Raw genomic sequence first — 14,393 nt, 5'->3', positions numbered from 1 at the left:
TGTTGTTTTTTGAGACAGGGTTTCTCTGTGTAGCTTTGGTTGTCCCAGAACTCGCTTTGTAGATCACCATGCCTCTGCCTCCCAAGTGCTGGGATTAAAGGCGTGTCACTATGCCCAGCTTCCTTTTGGGGTTTTTGTTGTTGTTTTGTTTGAGATGGGGTCTCACTATGTAGTCTTGGCTAGCCTACAACTCTTCTCTATGTGGACCAGGTTGGCTTGGAAATCATACCTGTCTTCTTATGTTTCCGAAGTGCTAGGATTAAAATGTGTGCCCAAAACAACTCATATAAAAATAAACACATGCCAAAAATTGTATTCATCATCCTATGCCACATGTGTATCTGGCAATGCCTTAAGTAATGAGGGTACTGAAAATAAAGACTTGTTTAAATGAGAATTTGAGTTTCAAAATTTTAGCTACCCACATGAGGCATTATGACTTCTGTTTTTAATTTCAGCATTCTGGAGTCTGAGGCAGGTAGATTTCTTTGAGTTAGAAACCAGCCTGATCTGCACAGAGTTCAAGGCCAGGCAGAGCTATATAGTGAAACAGCATCTGAAACTCTGAAATGATTTTGCTTCTAGTTGCAGAAATCTTTTTTTTTTTTAATGGGTGTTGGTGTTTTGCCTGCATGTATATCTGTGTGAGGGTGTCACATCCCCTGAAACTGGAGTTACAGACAGTTGTGAGCTGCCATGTGGGTGCTGGGAATTGAACCTGGGTCCTCTAGAAGAGCAGCCAGTGCTCTTAACCTCTGAGCCATCTCTCCAGCCCCAGTTAGAAATCTTAACATCCTGAGTATTAAAGTGTAATGTATAGCTCAGTGGGATGTTTGCCTAGCATGCATGCATTGAGGCCCTAGGTTTGATCCCTCATACTGACAAAGCCAACAACAAAAAACCTATAATGTTTGGAATGGCCTTTTCATGTGGAAATCAATTCCATCTTTACTGGGCAGAATTCATTAGTATTACCATGGATAAGTCTAATTACATTGTCATCAGCTCCATACAGTTTCACTTCAGTTCCTACAAAGACATAAGATATAGGCTGGAGAGAGACATGATTCAGTGGTTAAGAGCACTTGTTGCTCTTGCAGAAGACCTGGGTTTAATTCCCAGGCTCACAATCATCTGTAATCCAGTTCTAGGAGATCTGATGCCTTCTGACATCTTCGGGTACCAGGCACTCAAATGCCATATATATATGTACATACAAGGAAAACACTCGTTCACAGACATCTTTTGAAAGAACAAAAAGATGTAAGATGGCCTAGTCGATATAAAATAAACCAGAGGTATACCCTGGCAATACAATGAACATAATCATAGCAAGTTCTTCATCTGCTTATTTATAAACTCTGGACAATTTCTCTAGATATGTCTTACCTCAATAGAATGTTGAGAGTTATTATTGTGTATTTATTTTACAACAGGGTTTAGCTATGTAACCAGCTGGTTTAAAACTCAATGTGTAGACAGGCCTGCCTCTGTCTTCCTGCCTCAGCCTCCTGAGTGCTCAGAGTGAGGATTTGGGCCTTGTAAAATGGCTCCGTGTGTAAAAACACCCAGCAATCTGAGTGTAATTCCCAGGACCCACATGGTAGGAAAGAACCAACTCCCAAGCTGTCCTCTGACCTTCACAGGAATACCATGGCATGTGTCATTGACACCCCTCTGTTGGGGACCAGGTCACTGGCTCTACTTCTTACCTCAGGGCACATTCCAAAACTCAGGTGCCTTCCCACAGATGGCCCACAGCCAGAGATAACCAACCTCCTAACAAAGCTAACACCTACATTCCCTGGTGAGATCTCCTGCTCTCTTATCAAACACCCGCTTCCTGCTCCTAACAGGCCCCTGCCTCACTCCTCCCTCACCCCCCTCCGGCGTCTCCTGTCTAACAACCTTAGCCCCATGGCCAAAGCCACATTCCCCTATTAAAGCCTGTACAGAACTTTGATTAAACAGCTTGATCAGCCATGTTGTCTTGCTGTCCATCTCCCCCTTGTCTCTTGTCTCATTCATTCCAGGTTTCCTTGGGCTTGAACCTGTTGTGCCCTGCAGGCCAGGGCACCCCTCTACCCCTGCAACCACCTCCCCATATATTTTTTAAATTTTAAAAATTAAATGGGAGGGTTGAACTGTATCAACCACTCTTATACTTTCAGGATCTTTTTGTTTTTACAGTGCTTTGGATACAATCTAAGGCCGTGTATTCTATTGCTGAGCTATATATTCAGTCCCCTTCATATTCTGAATTATTGAAAACCCTCCCAAAGCTTGTCTGTTAAAGTGTGATGGATTAGAAGCGGATAAATTTTGGTTATTGTATCATTTATTCATTCATTCATCTGGTTTTTCAAGACAGGATTGTGTGGCCTTGTCCATCTTGAAACTTACTCTGTAGACCAAGCTGACCTTAGACTCAGAGATTTGCCTGCATCTGCCCAAGTGCTGGGATTAAAGGCGTGCGCCAGCACTACCCAGCTGTTGTTTTATGTTATTTTATTAAGACCCAGTCTCACTTGGGACTGGGAAGATGGCTCAGTTAGTGAAGTGCTTACCATGCAACCATGAGATCTGGGTTCAGATCCCGACACCTCATAAAAAGTAGTGTGCTTGAAATTCCAGAGCTGAGGAGGAAGTCCTTGGGACTTGCTGGCTAGCCAGTCAGCATGCTCTATGTTCAGTGAGACTCTTGTCTGGAAAGCAGAGAGCAGTTGAGGCAGAAACCTAGTATGAACCTCTGGCCTCATGCACATCTGTACATAAAATAAAGATAATCCATAGCACATTATATATCTATGAAAAATCACCCAATTTTTCAAAAGAAATATTGCTATGGAATGTTATTTTAACTAGGCAAAGATGTATTACATTTGTTTATATTGTGAAATATTACAAGTATGTAAAGGTGTGTTATTTATGCTGCATTTGTTTAATTATGAAAAGCTGTGTTGCTGTTTCACCTTGTCTAAGGCACCTGACTGGTCCAATAAAAAGCTGAATGACCGATAGGCAGTAGAGGGATAGGTGGGGCTGGAGGGCAGAGAGATAAGTAAAAGAAGGAATCTAGGCTGGGGCAGGGATGGAGGGGAGAGTGAGGGAGAAAAAGACAAACATGGAGTAGGACATACAAAAATAAAGGTTAAGAAGCCCAGAGGCAAATCGGAGATAAAGAGAAACATGTTATAAGTGCCAGTGGAACAAGCATAAGCTAAAGCTGAGCATTCCTAACTAGTATTAAGTTGGTGGTCCGAAGAAAACCTATTACAAAATAGAAAGAGTAGGTTTTTTTGTTGTTTTGTTTTCTGTTTTTCGAGACAGGGTTTCTCTGTGGCTTTGGAGGCTGTCCTGGAACTAGCTCTTGTTCTTGTAGACCAGGCTGGTCTCAAACTCACAGAGATTTGCCTGCCTCTTTCTCCTGAGTGTTGGGATTAAAAGTTTGTGCCACCACTGCCCGGCTAAGAGTAGTACTTCAAGTCTTTTGCTAATAGGGTTGGAGAAATGCCTCATTGGTTAGGAGTGCTATTAGTCCCCAACACCCACATAGGGGGCTTACAACTACCTGTAACTCTAGCTCCAGGGAATGACACCCTCTCATCTGGCCTCTATGGGCGCTGGACCCACATACCCCTATACACACACTTAAAATAATTTGTGGTTTTTCTTTTCATTTTTTGTTTTACAAGGCAGGGTTTCTCTGTGTAACAGCCCTGGCTATCCTGGAAGAAAACAAAGAGAGGAGGGTGGCAGGGGCCAGTCACAGAGTAAGAAGTAAAATTATACAGAAGATAAAAGCCCAGAGGGAAAAGAAGATAGGCAGGTTAAAGGTAAGAAAAGGTGGTTAGAAACAAGCCAACCTAAGACCAGGCACTCATAATTAAGAAGCCTCCAAATGAATTTGAAGGCTGGGTGATGTCCCCCCCATACAAGGCAAAAGAGTAAAAAGTAAAACAACACTCAGAAGGTAGAGGAAGGTGGATCTCTGAGTTTGAGGCCAGCCTGGTCTAAAGAGCAAGTGCCAGGACAGGCTCCAAAACCACAGAGAAACCCTGCCTCGAAAAACCAAGAGAGAAATAATATGGGTAGACTCCAGAGATGTTTTAGCAATTAAGAATGCAAACTGCTCACTACAGAGAACTGGAGTTCACTCCCCAGCACCCACTTCAGACAGATCAAAAACCTTGCATAATTTCAGCTCCAGAGAGACTCCATCAATGCCTTTGTATGTGTGATGTACATACACATCTCTGAGGGCACCTGCATTCATGTGCACATACCACACAAAGATACACACAAAGACAAAAAACAGTTTAAAAATAAATCTTGTCTGGCATGGTGGTGTACACCTCCTAGGACTTGGGAGACAAAGGCAGAAGCCAGGTGGATCTGAGTTTGAGGCCAGCCTAGTCCTCAAAATGTATGGATGGATCTTAAAAAGAAAAAATAAGTTCCTTGAATGTCGATTCCTCTTGCATCAGTCTTGTTTTGCTTTTTAAAAATTCAGGGCTGGGCAGTGGTTGCGCACACCTTTAATGCCAGCACTGTGGAGGCAGAGGCAGGTGGATGGATCTCTGTGAGTTCGAGGCCAGCTGGTCTACAAAGCTACACAGAGAATCCCTGTCTTGAAAAAACAGAAAAAAAAAGTTAATTTTTTAGGTGAATACAGGTGCATACATGCCACAATACATGTATTGTGTTCAGATCCAGGAAACTCAGCCAGGCGTTGGTGGTGCACGCTTTTAATCCCAGCACTCGGGAGGCAGAGGCAGGTGGATCTCTGTGAGTTCGAGGCCAGCCTGGTCTACAGAGCAAGTTCCAGGACAGCCTCCAAAACAATACAGAGAAACCCTATCTCGAAAACCGCAAAAAAAAAAAAAAAAAAGACATCAGCTCCAGGAAACTCTCCAGAGTGGGTTCTACCATGCCTGTGGGATCTGGGAATTGAACTTAGGTCATCAGGCCTGGGCTCAAGAGTCGCTGCCCACTGAACCATATCACATGCATAAAGCAGAATTTCGAGTAGTTCAGACTAGCCTTAAATGTACTATATAACTTCGCATGACCTGAACTTCTGATCTCTGTTACCATTACCTTCCAAGGGCTGGGATAACAAGTATGAGCCACCATGTCTAGCTTCTTGGATCAATCTTGACAATTTGAGTCTTTTAAAGAATTGATGAGAACAGGTAGACAGGTTAGAACAGCACAGAGAAATCTCTTTGGGTTTCAGATGCTATGTGATAACATTCTCAGCTTTTGGATTGGTGAAAGACAGTGGTCTGTGAAGACCTCCCAAAAGGTTTTACATAGTCACATGAGTGGTAGATCAGGTACATAAATGGGCAGTGAATGACCACTTAGGAGACTAAACATGGCCCGAGATAATGTCTCTGGATGAGCAACAGTACAACTCTTTGCAATCAGTCCTAATTAGTGTCTGAGACTTGGTTACAATTCCAATATCCCCAATCCTGGTGAGTGTGGGACTGTTCAGTTTGCAGCCTGCATCACCCTTATGTGCATGCGCTTGCCAGTACTCACTCAGTTCTCTGCTCAGGGTCCTGACAATGTCTCCAGCTACATCGCTACAACTATGGCAGAACCCGGTCTGTTCTCTTTCTTCTTCCTTCCTCTCCCCTGCCCACCCATGTCTCTCTCCCTCTTCCCACGAGGTCCTTATGCATTCCCATGTCTCTCTTCCCCCTCTCCCCACCCAAAAATTCTTCACGAGAGCTTTCTGCATGGCATGTCTGCCTCTTGCCCACCGTGGTGCCCCTTGGTTACAACCAGCCAAGGTCCCTCTCATGTTATATCATAACACTTTTGAGGTGAGAAACTAGGAATTAAACAATTACTTTTACCTTTATGGGTGATAATTTTATACATGTGTAACAATTTTATCACTAGAGATTATTTACTTGCTAGGTCACAGAAGTTAGTTACATTTTATCCTTATACATGTTTGAAAAAGGACATTTTTCTGGGGTGTGGGGTTGGGTTCCTTCATGTATCCTAGGTTGGCTTTGAACTTCTGCTCTAGCCATCCTATTGCTGAGATTATAGGCATGTATGACCACATCTTGTACAAAATTTCAAATTAAACAACATTCTGATGTAGGGACTGAGGAAACAGCATAGTGGTAGAGTTCTTGCTTAGCATGCTGAAACACTGGGGGGGATCCTCAAAGGAAGTTTGTGTCACCTGCCTATACTCTTTTTTTTTTTTTTTTTGGTTGAGACAGGGTTTCCTGTATTGTTTTTGGGACTTGTCCTGGAACTCACTTGGTAGACCAGGCTGGCCTCGAACTCACAGAGATCGCCTGCCTCTGCCTCCCGAGTGCTGGGATTAAAGATGTGCGCCACCAATGCCCGGCCCTGCCTATACTCTTGATATTCAAGAGACTGAGGCAGGAGAACCAAAACTTTGAGGGCCAACAAATATAATTTAGAAAGACTTATATAGCCCAGTAGTAAGGCACTTGCCTAGCATGCACAAGACTGTTGGTTCAATTTTATTGGGGGAGGGAACAGAAAAAATTAAAAACTAAAATAAAGTAAGGGGTGATAGAGGAAAGACAAACAGCAGGTCTGTAGATCAGTTTATTAAGATGGAATTGCTGCCAAGTACATGGAAGAGAAGGTACTTGCCATAATCATTGAGGTTCTCCAGAACTTATGATACGTTAGAAACAAATGGCTCAAAACCACAAGGAACTTCTGATGCCCTGTGACAAGGCTGAGGTGAATGAATCTGTGCAGCTACTTCAACCTGTTAAAGAGTTTGTGGGCCACCTAGACAAGAAAAAGAAAATAACATCACTTGGATTTAATGTCACGATCACAGGTCTTCATACCCTAGAACAGTAGCTTCTTTCTTGACACTCATTCTTAAGCATCCTTATCCATACTTGGACCTACTAACTCCCTTCAGTTACCTAACTCTTCTCTGCAACTCTGAATTTTTTTCATCTACTACTTCTTTTTCATTTATGTGCATTGTGGTTTTTGCCTGCACATATGTCACTGTGAGGGGGGTTATATACACTGGAACTGGAGTTACAGACAGCTGTGAGATGCAATGTGGTTGCTGGGAATTGAATCCAGGTCCTTCAGAAAAGCAGCTACTCTTAACCGCTGAGCCATCTCTCTAGCCCCATCTTCTTTTTGAAGTTGCATGTAATTGCCTGTAAGCTTCTACTAAATAATCACCACACATATCTGTTTTTGGAATTCCCTTGGCAGGAATGTACTACCACCCTACTGCAAATTTAAATTCCTTTCTATTTCTCTTGGATATACATGTAGCATTGGAACTGCTGCTCGGTGTTATCTGTGGCCATATGCTAGATCCATGCTTAACTCTTTCCCTAAAAAGAAAGGATCTCTCTGTTTACACCTCAAGCACCTGAGCCTCAGTGACCTTTCTGCCTTAGACTCATGAGTAGCTCGGACTACAGATGTGTGCTACCACAGCTGGCTCTATGCTTGCCCTTCTGAGGAACTGCCAAACTATTTTACACATTGGCTATGTCACTAAATATCTTTATCAGCAGTGTGAAATTTCCACTTTTTCCCACATTTCTCTATCATGTTAACACCTTCCACCACCCTAGTGATCAAAACCAGGCCTCACTAGACAAGTAGTGCTCTACTACCTAAACACAGAATATAGTCTCAGTAAGGTGGCTAGCCAATCAGTTACCCCCCCCCCCAGCAGTATCTCATTCTATAGACCAGGCTGGCCTCAAACTCATAGCAATTCTCATGCCTCAGCACTCCAAATGGTTAAGTGCTAGGAGCATGAAGACCACTGTTTAGCTTTGCCCTTCCTGTCTTCAGACTGACTTACACAGTGGTCACGTGCATGCAAGAAGTCAAAGAGCTCCTCTGTACAATCCTCTTCTGTCTGTGATCGGGAAGACACACGCTTATCACAAAGCTCTAGCCGCTCCCGGGCCTTGGCACACTTCTCCAACTGCTCACATTGCTCTCTCACTGTTGTTAGGGGGTCCTGACAAATAAATGAGGGAAAAAAGGAAGCTTCAGGAAACATCTGTCAGTATAATCACAAAAATCAAGGTGCTACCTCTGAACATGCAGGCCAGCAGGTAGAACCATATGCTACCAGAAATGGCAGAACAGGGACACCTACTTAATTTTTTGATGTTAAGTACTAAGAAGTTTCAAATTTCTGCTTTCTAAGGTTGCCAGTATGCACTGAAATGCTCAGTCCTGAGAAACAAGGACACCTGGCCAAACAGGAAGTAGATCTACTGGAGGCATCACTTATTAACACAGCATTTAGGATTCGATTTCCCCCGTCTCTTAGGCCTAGCCCCCTACTTGCAGTCAGAAAATGCAAACATGGAGAACTAAGAAATTTCCTTCCAGAGTTCTTTATTAAACCACAAAGAGCAGATGAGTGTCCAGGCCTTTGAGGTGCTGTCTGATTCCTGGTATGACCAAAGAAGCTCCAAACCTAGAAAATATATAGCTTTCTAGGTTCCCACTCCCAAACACTCCATGGCATAGGAGGTATTAAAGGTTTATTCCATCATTTTCCAAGTTGTCACAGATTCCTTAAAATGCCCTAGCGTTTCATAAAGCTCAAATCTCCTATTTCTAGTAAGGTAATTCAAAACCGGAAGCAGCACTTACCACTAATTCTTCCTCTTCTTCTTCCTACAAAAGGGAAAGAAAATCAGTGTCAGCAGCAATTGTAACATACATTTCCCCAATCATACTGATACTATAATTATGAAGAAAAGACTGTATTAATCATATTTTACGATGTTTTGTCACCCTAGGGTCCTTGCTAATTACAATGCTAAATCCTGCCTCTCCCCAGAAACTAGCTAATTTTTAGAGATAAAATGCAGTCTGCCTGGGACACACCTATCATGTGCCAGTCAATCTAAACCCATATAGCCAGTCATTTCCTTAGGCAAGTCTCACACACAAACTTTGTATAGCCCCTACTCCAGGGCAAAAGATCAACAAGGGATTCAGCATCATAGTTAAGAGCTCACTGAAATTATTCAAACTATCCAATCCTTCATTTGATCAAGTTTTGCCTCCATCATTCCTTCCCACAGAAACCAGGCTCTCAGCCTTGTCTTCCTTGTGACTCCCTGTTTGACTTGGTAAGGTCTCACTCTAGCCCAGACTGGCTTCATACCTGTATCAGTCCTACCTCACCTTCCCAAGCATTGAAATTACAAATGTGAATCACCATACTCAGTTCTCTTCCAAACTTTTATAAAAATACACGTGGGGGGGGAGGGGCATATGCACTTGTGTGCAGGTGTATTCATCACTGTGCATGGAGGCCATTGGGGAGCATCGGGTATTCTCTTGAACGTTACTAGGGAAGCAGCCAGAATGCCCTAATAAGGGCCCCCTCACTGTGTAATGCCTAGCTTTTTTTTTTTCCCGAGACAGGGTTTCTCTGTATTGTTTTGGAGGCTGTCCTGTAACTCGTTTTGTAGACCAGGCTGGCCTCGAACTCACAGAGATCCGCCTGCCTCTGCCTCCCGAGTGCTGGGATTAAAAGTATGCGCCACCAACGCCCAGAGTAATGCCTAGCTTTTACCTGTGAGCTAGGACCCATTCTCTAGTTCTCATGCTTGGGCAGCAAGTGCTCTTAAGTACTGAGCCATTTCTCCAGCCCTAACTTGTTTTTGTTTTTTGAGACAGAGTCTCACTATGTAGCTAGCCTGGCCTTGAACTTGCAGCAGTCCTCCTGCTTCAGCCTGAATGCCTGGATCACAGGCATGTGCTCAACACGCCCAGCTCCTCTGGTTCCTTTTGCCCACTTCTACACATTGTCCTGCCCTTTTCTTTCAAGAACTATAAGCAATAAATTATCCTGTCGTTCTTTCTTCTTCCTGCTCTTTAAATTTACTTTTTTTTGTTTTTGGTTTTTGTTTGTTTTTCGAGACAAGGTTTCTCTGTATTGTTTTGGAGGCTGTCCTGGAACTCGCTCTGTAGACCAGGCTGGCCTTGAACTCACAGAGATCCGCCTGCCTCTGCCTCCCAAGTGCTGGGTAAATTTACTTTTTAATTACTTTTATTGTGTGTGGCTGCACACATGCTACAGCAAACACAAGTCAGTGGAAAACTTGTTTTTTTTTTTTTTTTTCCTCGAGACAGGGTTTCTCTGTATTGTTTTGGAGGCTGTCCTGGAACTCACTCTGTAGACCAGGCTGGCCTCGAACTCAGAGATCCGCCTGCCTCTGCCTCCTGAGTGCTGGGATTAAAGGTGTGCACCACCAATGCCCAGCAGTGGACAACCTGTGAAAATCAGTTTTCTCCTTTCACCGTGTAGGTCCTAGAGATTGAACACGGGTTCTCAGGTTTGGAGACAGGCACTTTTACTATCTCAATGGCCTTTATTTGATTTCATTCATTCATTCATTTTGGTTTTTGAGACAGGGTTCCTCTGTGGCTTTGGAGGCTGTCCTGGAACTATCTCCTATAGACCAAACTGGTCTCGAACTCACATCCACCTGCCTCTGCCTCCCGAGTGCTGGGACTAAAGGCATGTGCCACCACCACCCGACAATGGCCTTTAATTTTTAAGAGTGTCCTGCTTGTAGCCCTAGCTGGCCTTGAACTCTTCATTGTCCTGCCTCAGCCTCTCAAGTGCTAGGATCACAAGTATAAACCACTATGCCCAATCCATAAACTCTCAAAGATAGCTGTCTCCATGTACAACACCTCACCATATTATTTTAAGACAGACACTACTTCACTTTCATCAGTAAGATCTAAGTGTTCAGGACAGTCTACAGTTTATGAAGTACATATAGCCTAATGAAGTACATTAGGATACAATTAATCAGCCCTTAAGAAAGTAACCCCAATTTAGAAGCAACAGTGATTATTAAACACTGCCTGATAATAGACTCAAGCCATCAGATAATCCACTGAGACCTAAAAAACTTAGAAGTATTTTGGTAGTCTTAAGGTGTAACTCAATGATAGTGCTTTCCTAACATTGCACAAAGCCCTTGGTCCAATTCCCACACTGAAAGGGGAAACAAGGTGTCATACACTCAAGAGCATAAGTACCCACGCAGTGCACCAACCTGCAAAACAAAAGTACTCTGCCTTGTCTTAAACAGGTGAGGAGTACTCTCCTGTAATTCCAGCACTTAAAAGGCAGAGGATTAGGAGCTCAAATTTGAGTCCAGCCTGGACTACATAAAACCCTATCTCAAAACAGTAACTAAAGTATCTGGTAAATAGTGATAGAAATAGCTAAACTTTGTCTTTATATTTTCAACTAAATTTAGGAAAACCAACTTTTTTGTTTGTTTAAGATTGTCACTATTTTTTTTTAAACTATGGGTATGTGCGTCAGGGGCTGGTATGAATGCAGGTGTCTGTGGAGGCCAGACACATCAGATCTCTTCGAATCAAAGTTGATTGCAAGCCACCTGATGAAAGTACTAGGCACTGAACTCAGATCCTCTGCAAGAGCAGTATGGGGTTTTATCTACTGCACCATCTCTCCAGCATTTTTTCTAGCCTTTTAACTTGAATATGGAAAATGAAAATGTCCAAACCTAAATTCTTTTCTTTAGCCAACTTAACTAAAATTATAATCACTGCCCTTTGGCTTGCAGGTCAAATAATTATAAAAGTCTATACAACTTCATCTAAGACCTTAGAAACAGTAGGCCCTACATTATTTATTATCCCACCATGTACCTTCAAATTAGTATCCTTTCTTTGCCTAACTGTAAAAATTACCTATAGGAACATCAGCATAGGTCCTGAATCTGCTGCATGGCAGTTATTTGCCTGCCTATATATGCAGCTATCCACATCAGAGAGAAGAGAAAGTAAAGGCACATAGGGAAATAAGACAAGCTAACAATCATGATTCCCAAATCCCAACAAGACAGAAGTACCCTAGAAGGGAGGGAGGGTCAACTGTAACCTCAGCTCTTTACTCTCTCAGTTGGCAAGGCTTCTCCTAAGTGTGAAGTTGTTATTTAGGATATAAATTCAAGTTTTTCATCAAGTTCCTTAAATGATTTATTAACGGGCTGGAGAGATGGCAAGTGGCTTAGAGAACTTACTGTTCCTGCAAAAGAACCACGTTTGATTCCTTACAACCATGTCTAATTTCAGTGCCAGGGGATCCAACACCCTCTTCTGACCTCCCTCAAGACCAGGCACACTTGTGGCGCACAGACATACTTGCAAGCAAAAGTCATATTCATAAAAATAAAAAATTTTTAAAAAGTTACATTGAAAAATCAACCCCCCCCAAAAAAAATTAAAAACAAAACTGACATCAAAGATCAGTGGTAAAGCACTTTCTCAGAATACTTAAGGCGCTGGATTCAAGGTTCAGCATAAGAGTAAAAAGTTCGAGCCGGGCGTTGGTGGCGCACGCCTTTAATCCCAGCACTCGGGAGGCAGAGGCAGGCGGATCTCTGTGAGTTTGAGGCCAGCCTGGTCTACAAAGTGAGTATTCCAGGACAGCCTCCAAAACAGCACAGAGAAACCCTGTCTCGAAAAACCAGAAAGAAAGAAGGAAGGAAGGAAGGGAGGAAGGGAGGAAGGGAGGAAGGGAGGGAGGGGAAGCAAAGTGAGTCGCTTTTGCAAAGTACTGTGGATAGAGCTCTGGCTCTAGTTGTGACATTTGCACTCTATTCCCAGGTGCATTGTCTGTCTGTCTGTCTTTCCCTTAGACAAGATAATGAACTTCCTTGCTTGCTGTCTCATCTATAAAAACGACAAAAAGTAATGTAACAAATATTTAGCTCATGGGAAAACTCCAAGTTTCAGTACAAATAAAGCCCTCAGGACAGTAAGCAGTCAATATTTATTATACTGGTACTCAACCGGGGAAAGAGCTCCCTCTTTCACCACAGAATTACACTGCACAGTCTTTTCTTTTCTTTCTCTTTGTAGCAGCCTTGGCTGTCCTGGGACTCACTTCATAGACCATGCTGGCCTCAAGCTCAGATCTGCTGCCCCTGCCTCCTCAGTGAGTGCCAGGATTAAAGGTGTGTACACCACTGTCTGGTACTCACCACTTTCAGGTTAAATACTGACATATGGCTTACTGTGTCTTTTCCTTGTTTTCTTGGAAACAGGTTCTCACTATGTAGCTCTTGGCTGTCCTAGAACTCACCCTGTAGACCAAGCTGGCCTCCAACTCACAAAGATCTGCCTGTCTCTGCCTCCAAATGCTACACCCTTTTAATGTGCCCTAGGCATGAAACAGCTTTGGCCACCAAGCCAGGCATCAAGCTAGGATGAACGAAAGGCTACTATCTGCTCTGCCCCTGACTGATATAAGGCCACCACCACCAATACGGTGTCTCTTTGCCCACTGCCAGGGTGCACCGCACATCCTTACACTGTTCCAAAACCACTTTTTGTTTGTGGTGATGGGGAGCAAACATAGGCCTTCTTGATGGTAGGCAAACGTTTTACCGCGAAGCTACACCCCAATTCCTGAGCCACTTTTTCACAGAAAGTGGTATAAGGCTTGGGTCCCCGGGACTTCCACAAATAGTGATTCCTGACCTAAGCTAGCTTAGAGACTAACGCCGGTCTATTTCTTTCGCACACCTGTCAAATCAGAACCTAGAAACATCCCACTGACTGAAAACACAGCGTTCTTTTTTTTTTAACACAAGTTTAATCGGTTCAGCATTATAACTCCAGTTAAACCTTCACATTCGTGGGTTGGGAAGCCAGGCCCTGAGAAAGAGTATGCATTAATTTGTCCGAGGTCACTCAACGAATTCTGAAGATGAGTAACGGAAAGAGCCTGCCTGTCTCAACCCCGCGAACCCTCGGAGGAAAGAAAGCACGGACTAAAAGGGCCAGGGAAAGTGCTTTGATGCGCTAGGTCCCGGGGCTCAGGGCGCTGGGGAGCGTAAGAGCCGATGTCCTAGCCTTACCTCTTTGGGGTCTCCGGATCCGGTAAGCATCTTTCGTTCGTCCTCTAGTCCCATGTCAGGAAGCTGTTCGGGACTCAACACCAGGAGAAACAACCTCACCTACTCCACTTCAGGACCGAGAAGGACTTGTAAGGGTCACTTGACGGATATCCGGCGACCTGGCCGGAAGTGCGGCATACTCATCGTAGTCTCGAACACATGCACAGATTGGCCTGTACTACTCGTTAGCTGCAGGTGGTAGGGGGAGCTGACATAGATGCCCGCGAAGGATTTGCCAAGAAACTTCCTTTTGGTCACTCCAGGCCCAAATATATTGATCTACAGTAACTTTCAAGTAGCATTTCCTAAGACACTTGCCGTATGTGCCAACTTACTTGGCGTTCTGTTACAGCGTAGTGACTGATCTTACCCATATCACTTATGGAGCGGTCCTAAGAGCTGACCTCTTCAAGA

General features: G+C 43.6%; 1 protein-coding gene and 1 non-coding gene across 2 annotated transcripts; both read right to left on the bottom strand.

Annotated features, from left to right (window-relative positions):
* Window positions 1-6,596: 6,596 nt before the first annotated feature.
* On the bottom strand, window positions 6,597-14,098 carry LOC101841714 (cytochrome b-c1 complex subunit 6, mitochondrial). The gene is made up of 4 exons (XM_013114829.3): window positions 13,941-14,098; window positions 8,668-8,691; window positions 7,859-8,020; window positions 6,597-6,801 (listed from the first exon to the last, which is right to left on the bottom strand). Exons 1-4 carry the CDS (start codon window positions 13,992-13,994, stop codon window positions 6,769-6,771), a joined length of 273 nt encoding a protein of 90 aa, XP_012970283.1. The 5' UTR covers window positions 13,995-14,098; the 3' UTR covers window positions 6,597-6,768.
* On the bottom strand, window positions 13,232-13,376 carry LOC121144197. The gene has a single exon (XR_005881521.1). It is a non-coding gene; the product is annotated as a small nucleolar RNA SNORA48 (small nucleolar RNA).
* Window positions 14,099-14,393: the final 295 nt, after the last annotated feature.

The sequence above is a fragment of the Mesocricetus auratus genome, unplaced genomic scaffold (genome assembly GCF_017639785.1).
Source record: "Mesocricetus auratus isolate SY011 unplaced genomic scaffold, BCM_Maur_2.0 Super-Scaffold_100014, whole genome shotgun sequence".
In the NCBI taxonomy this organism is placed as follows: Eukaryota; Metazoa; Chordata; class Mammalia; order Rodentia; family Cricetidae; genus Mesocricetus; species Mesocricetus auratus.
This window is presented reverse-complemented; position numbering and strand designations above follow the sequence as displayed.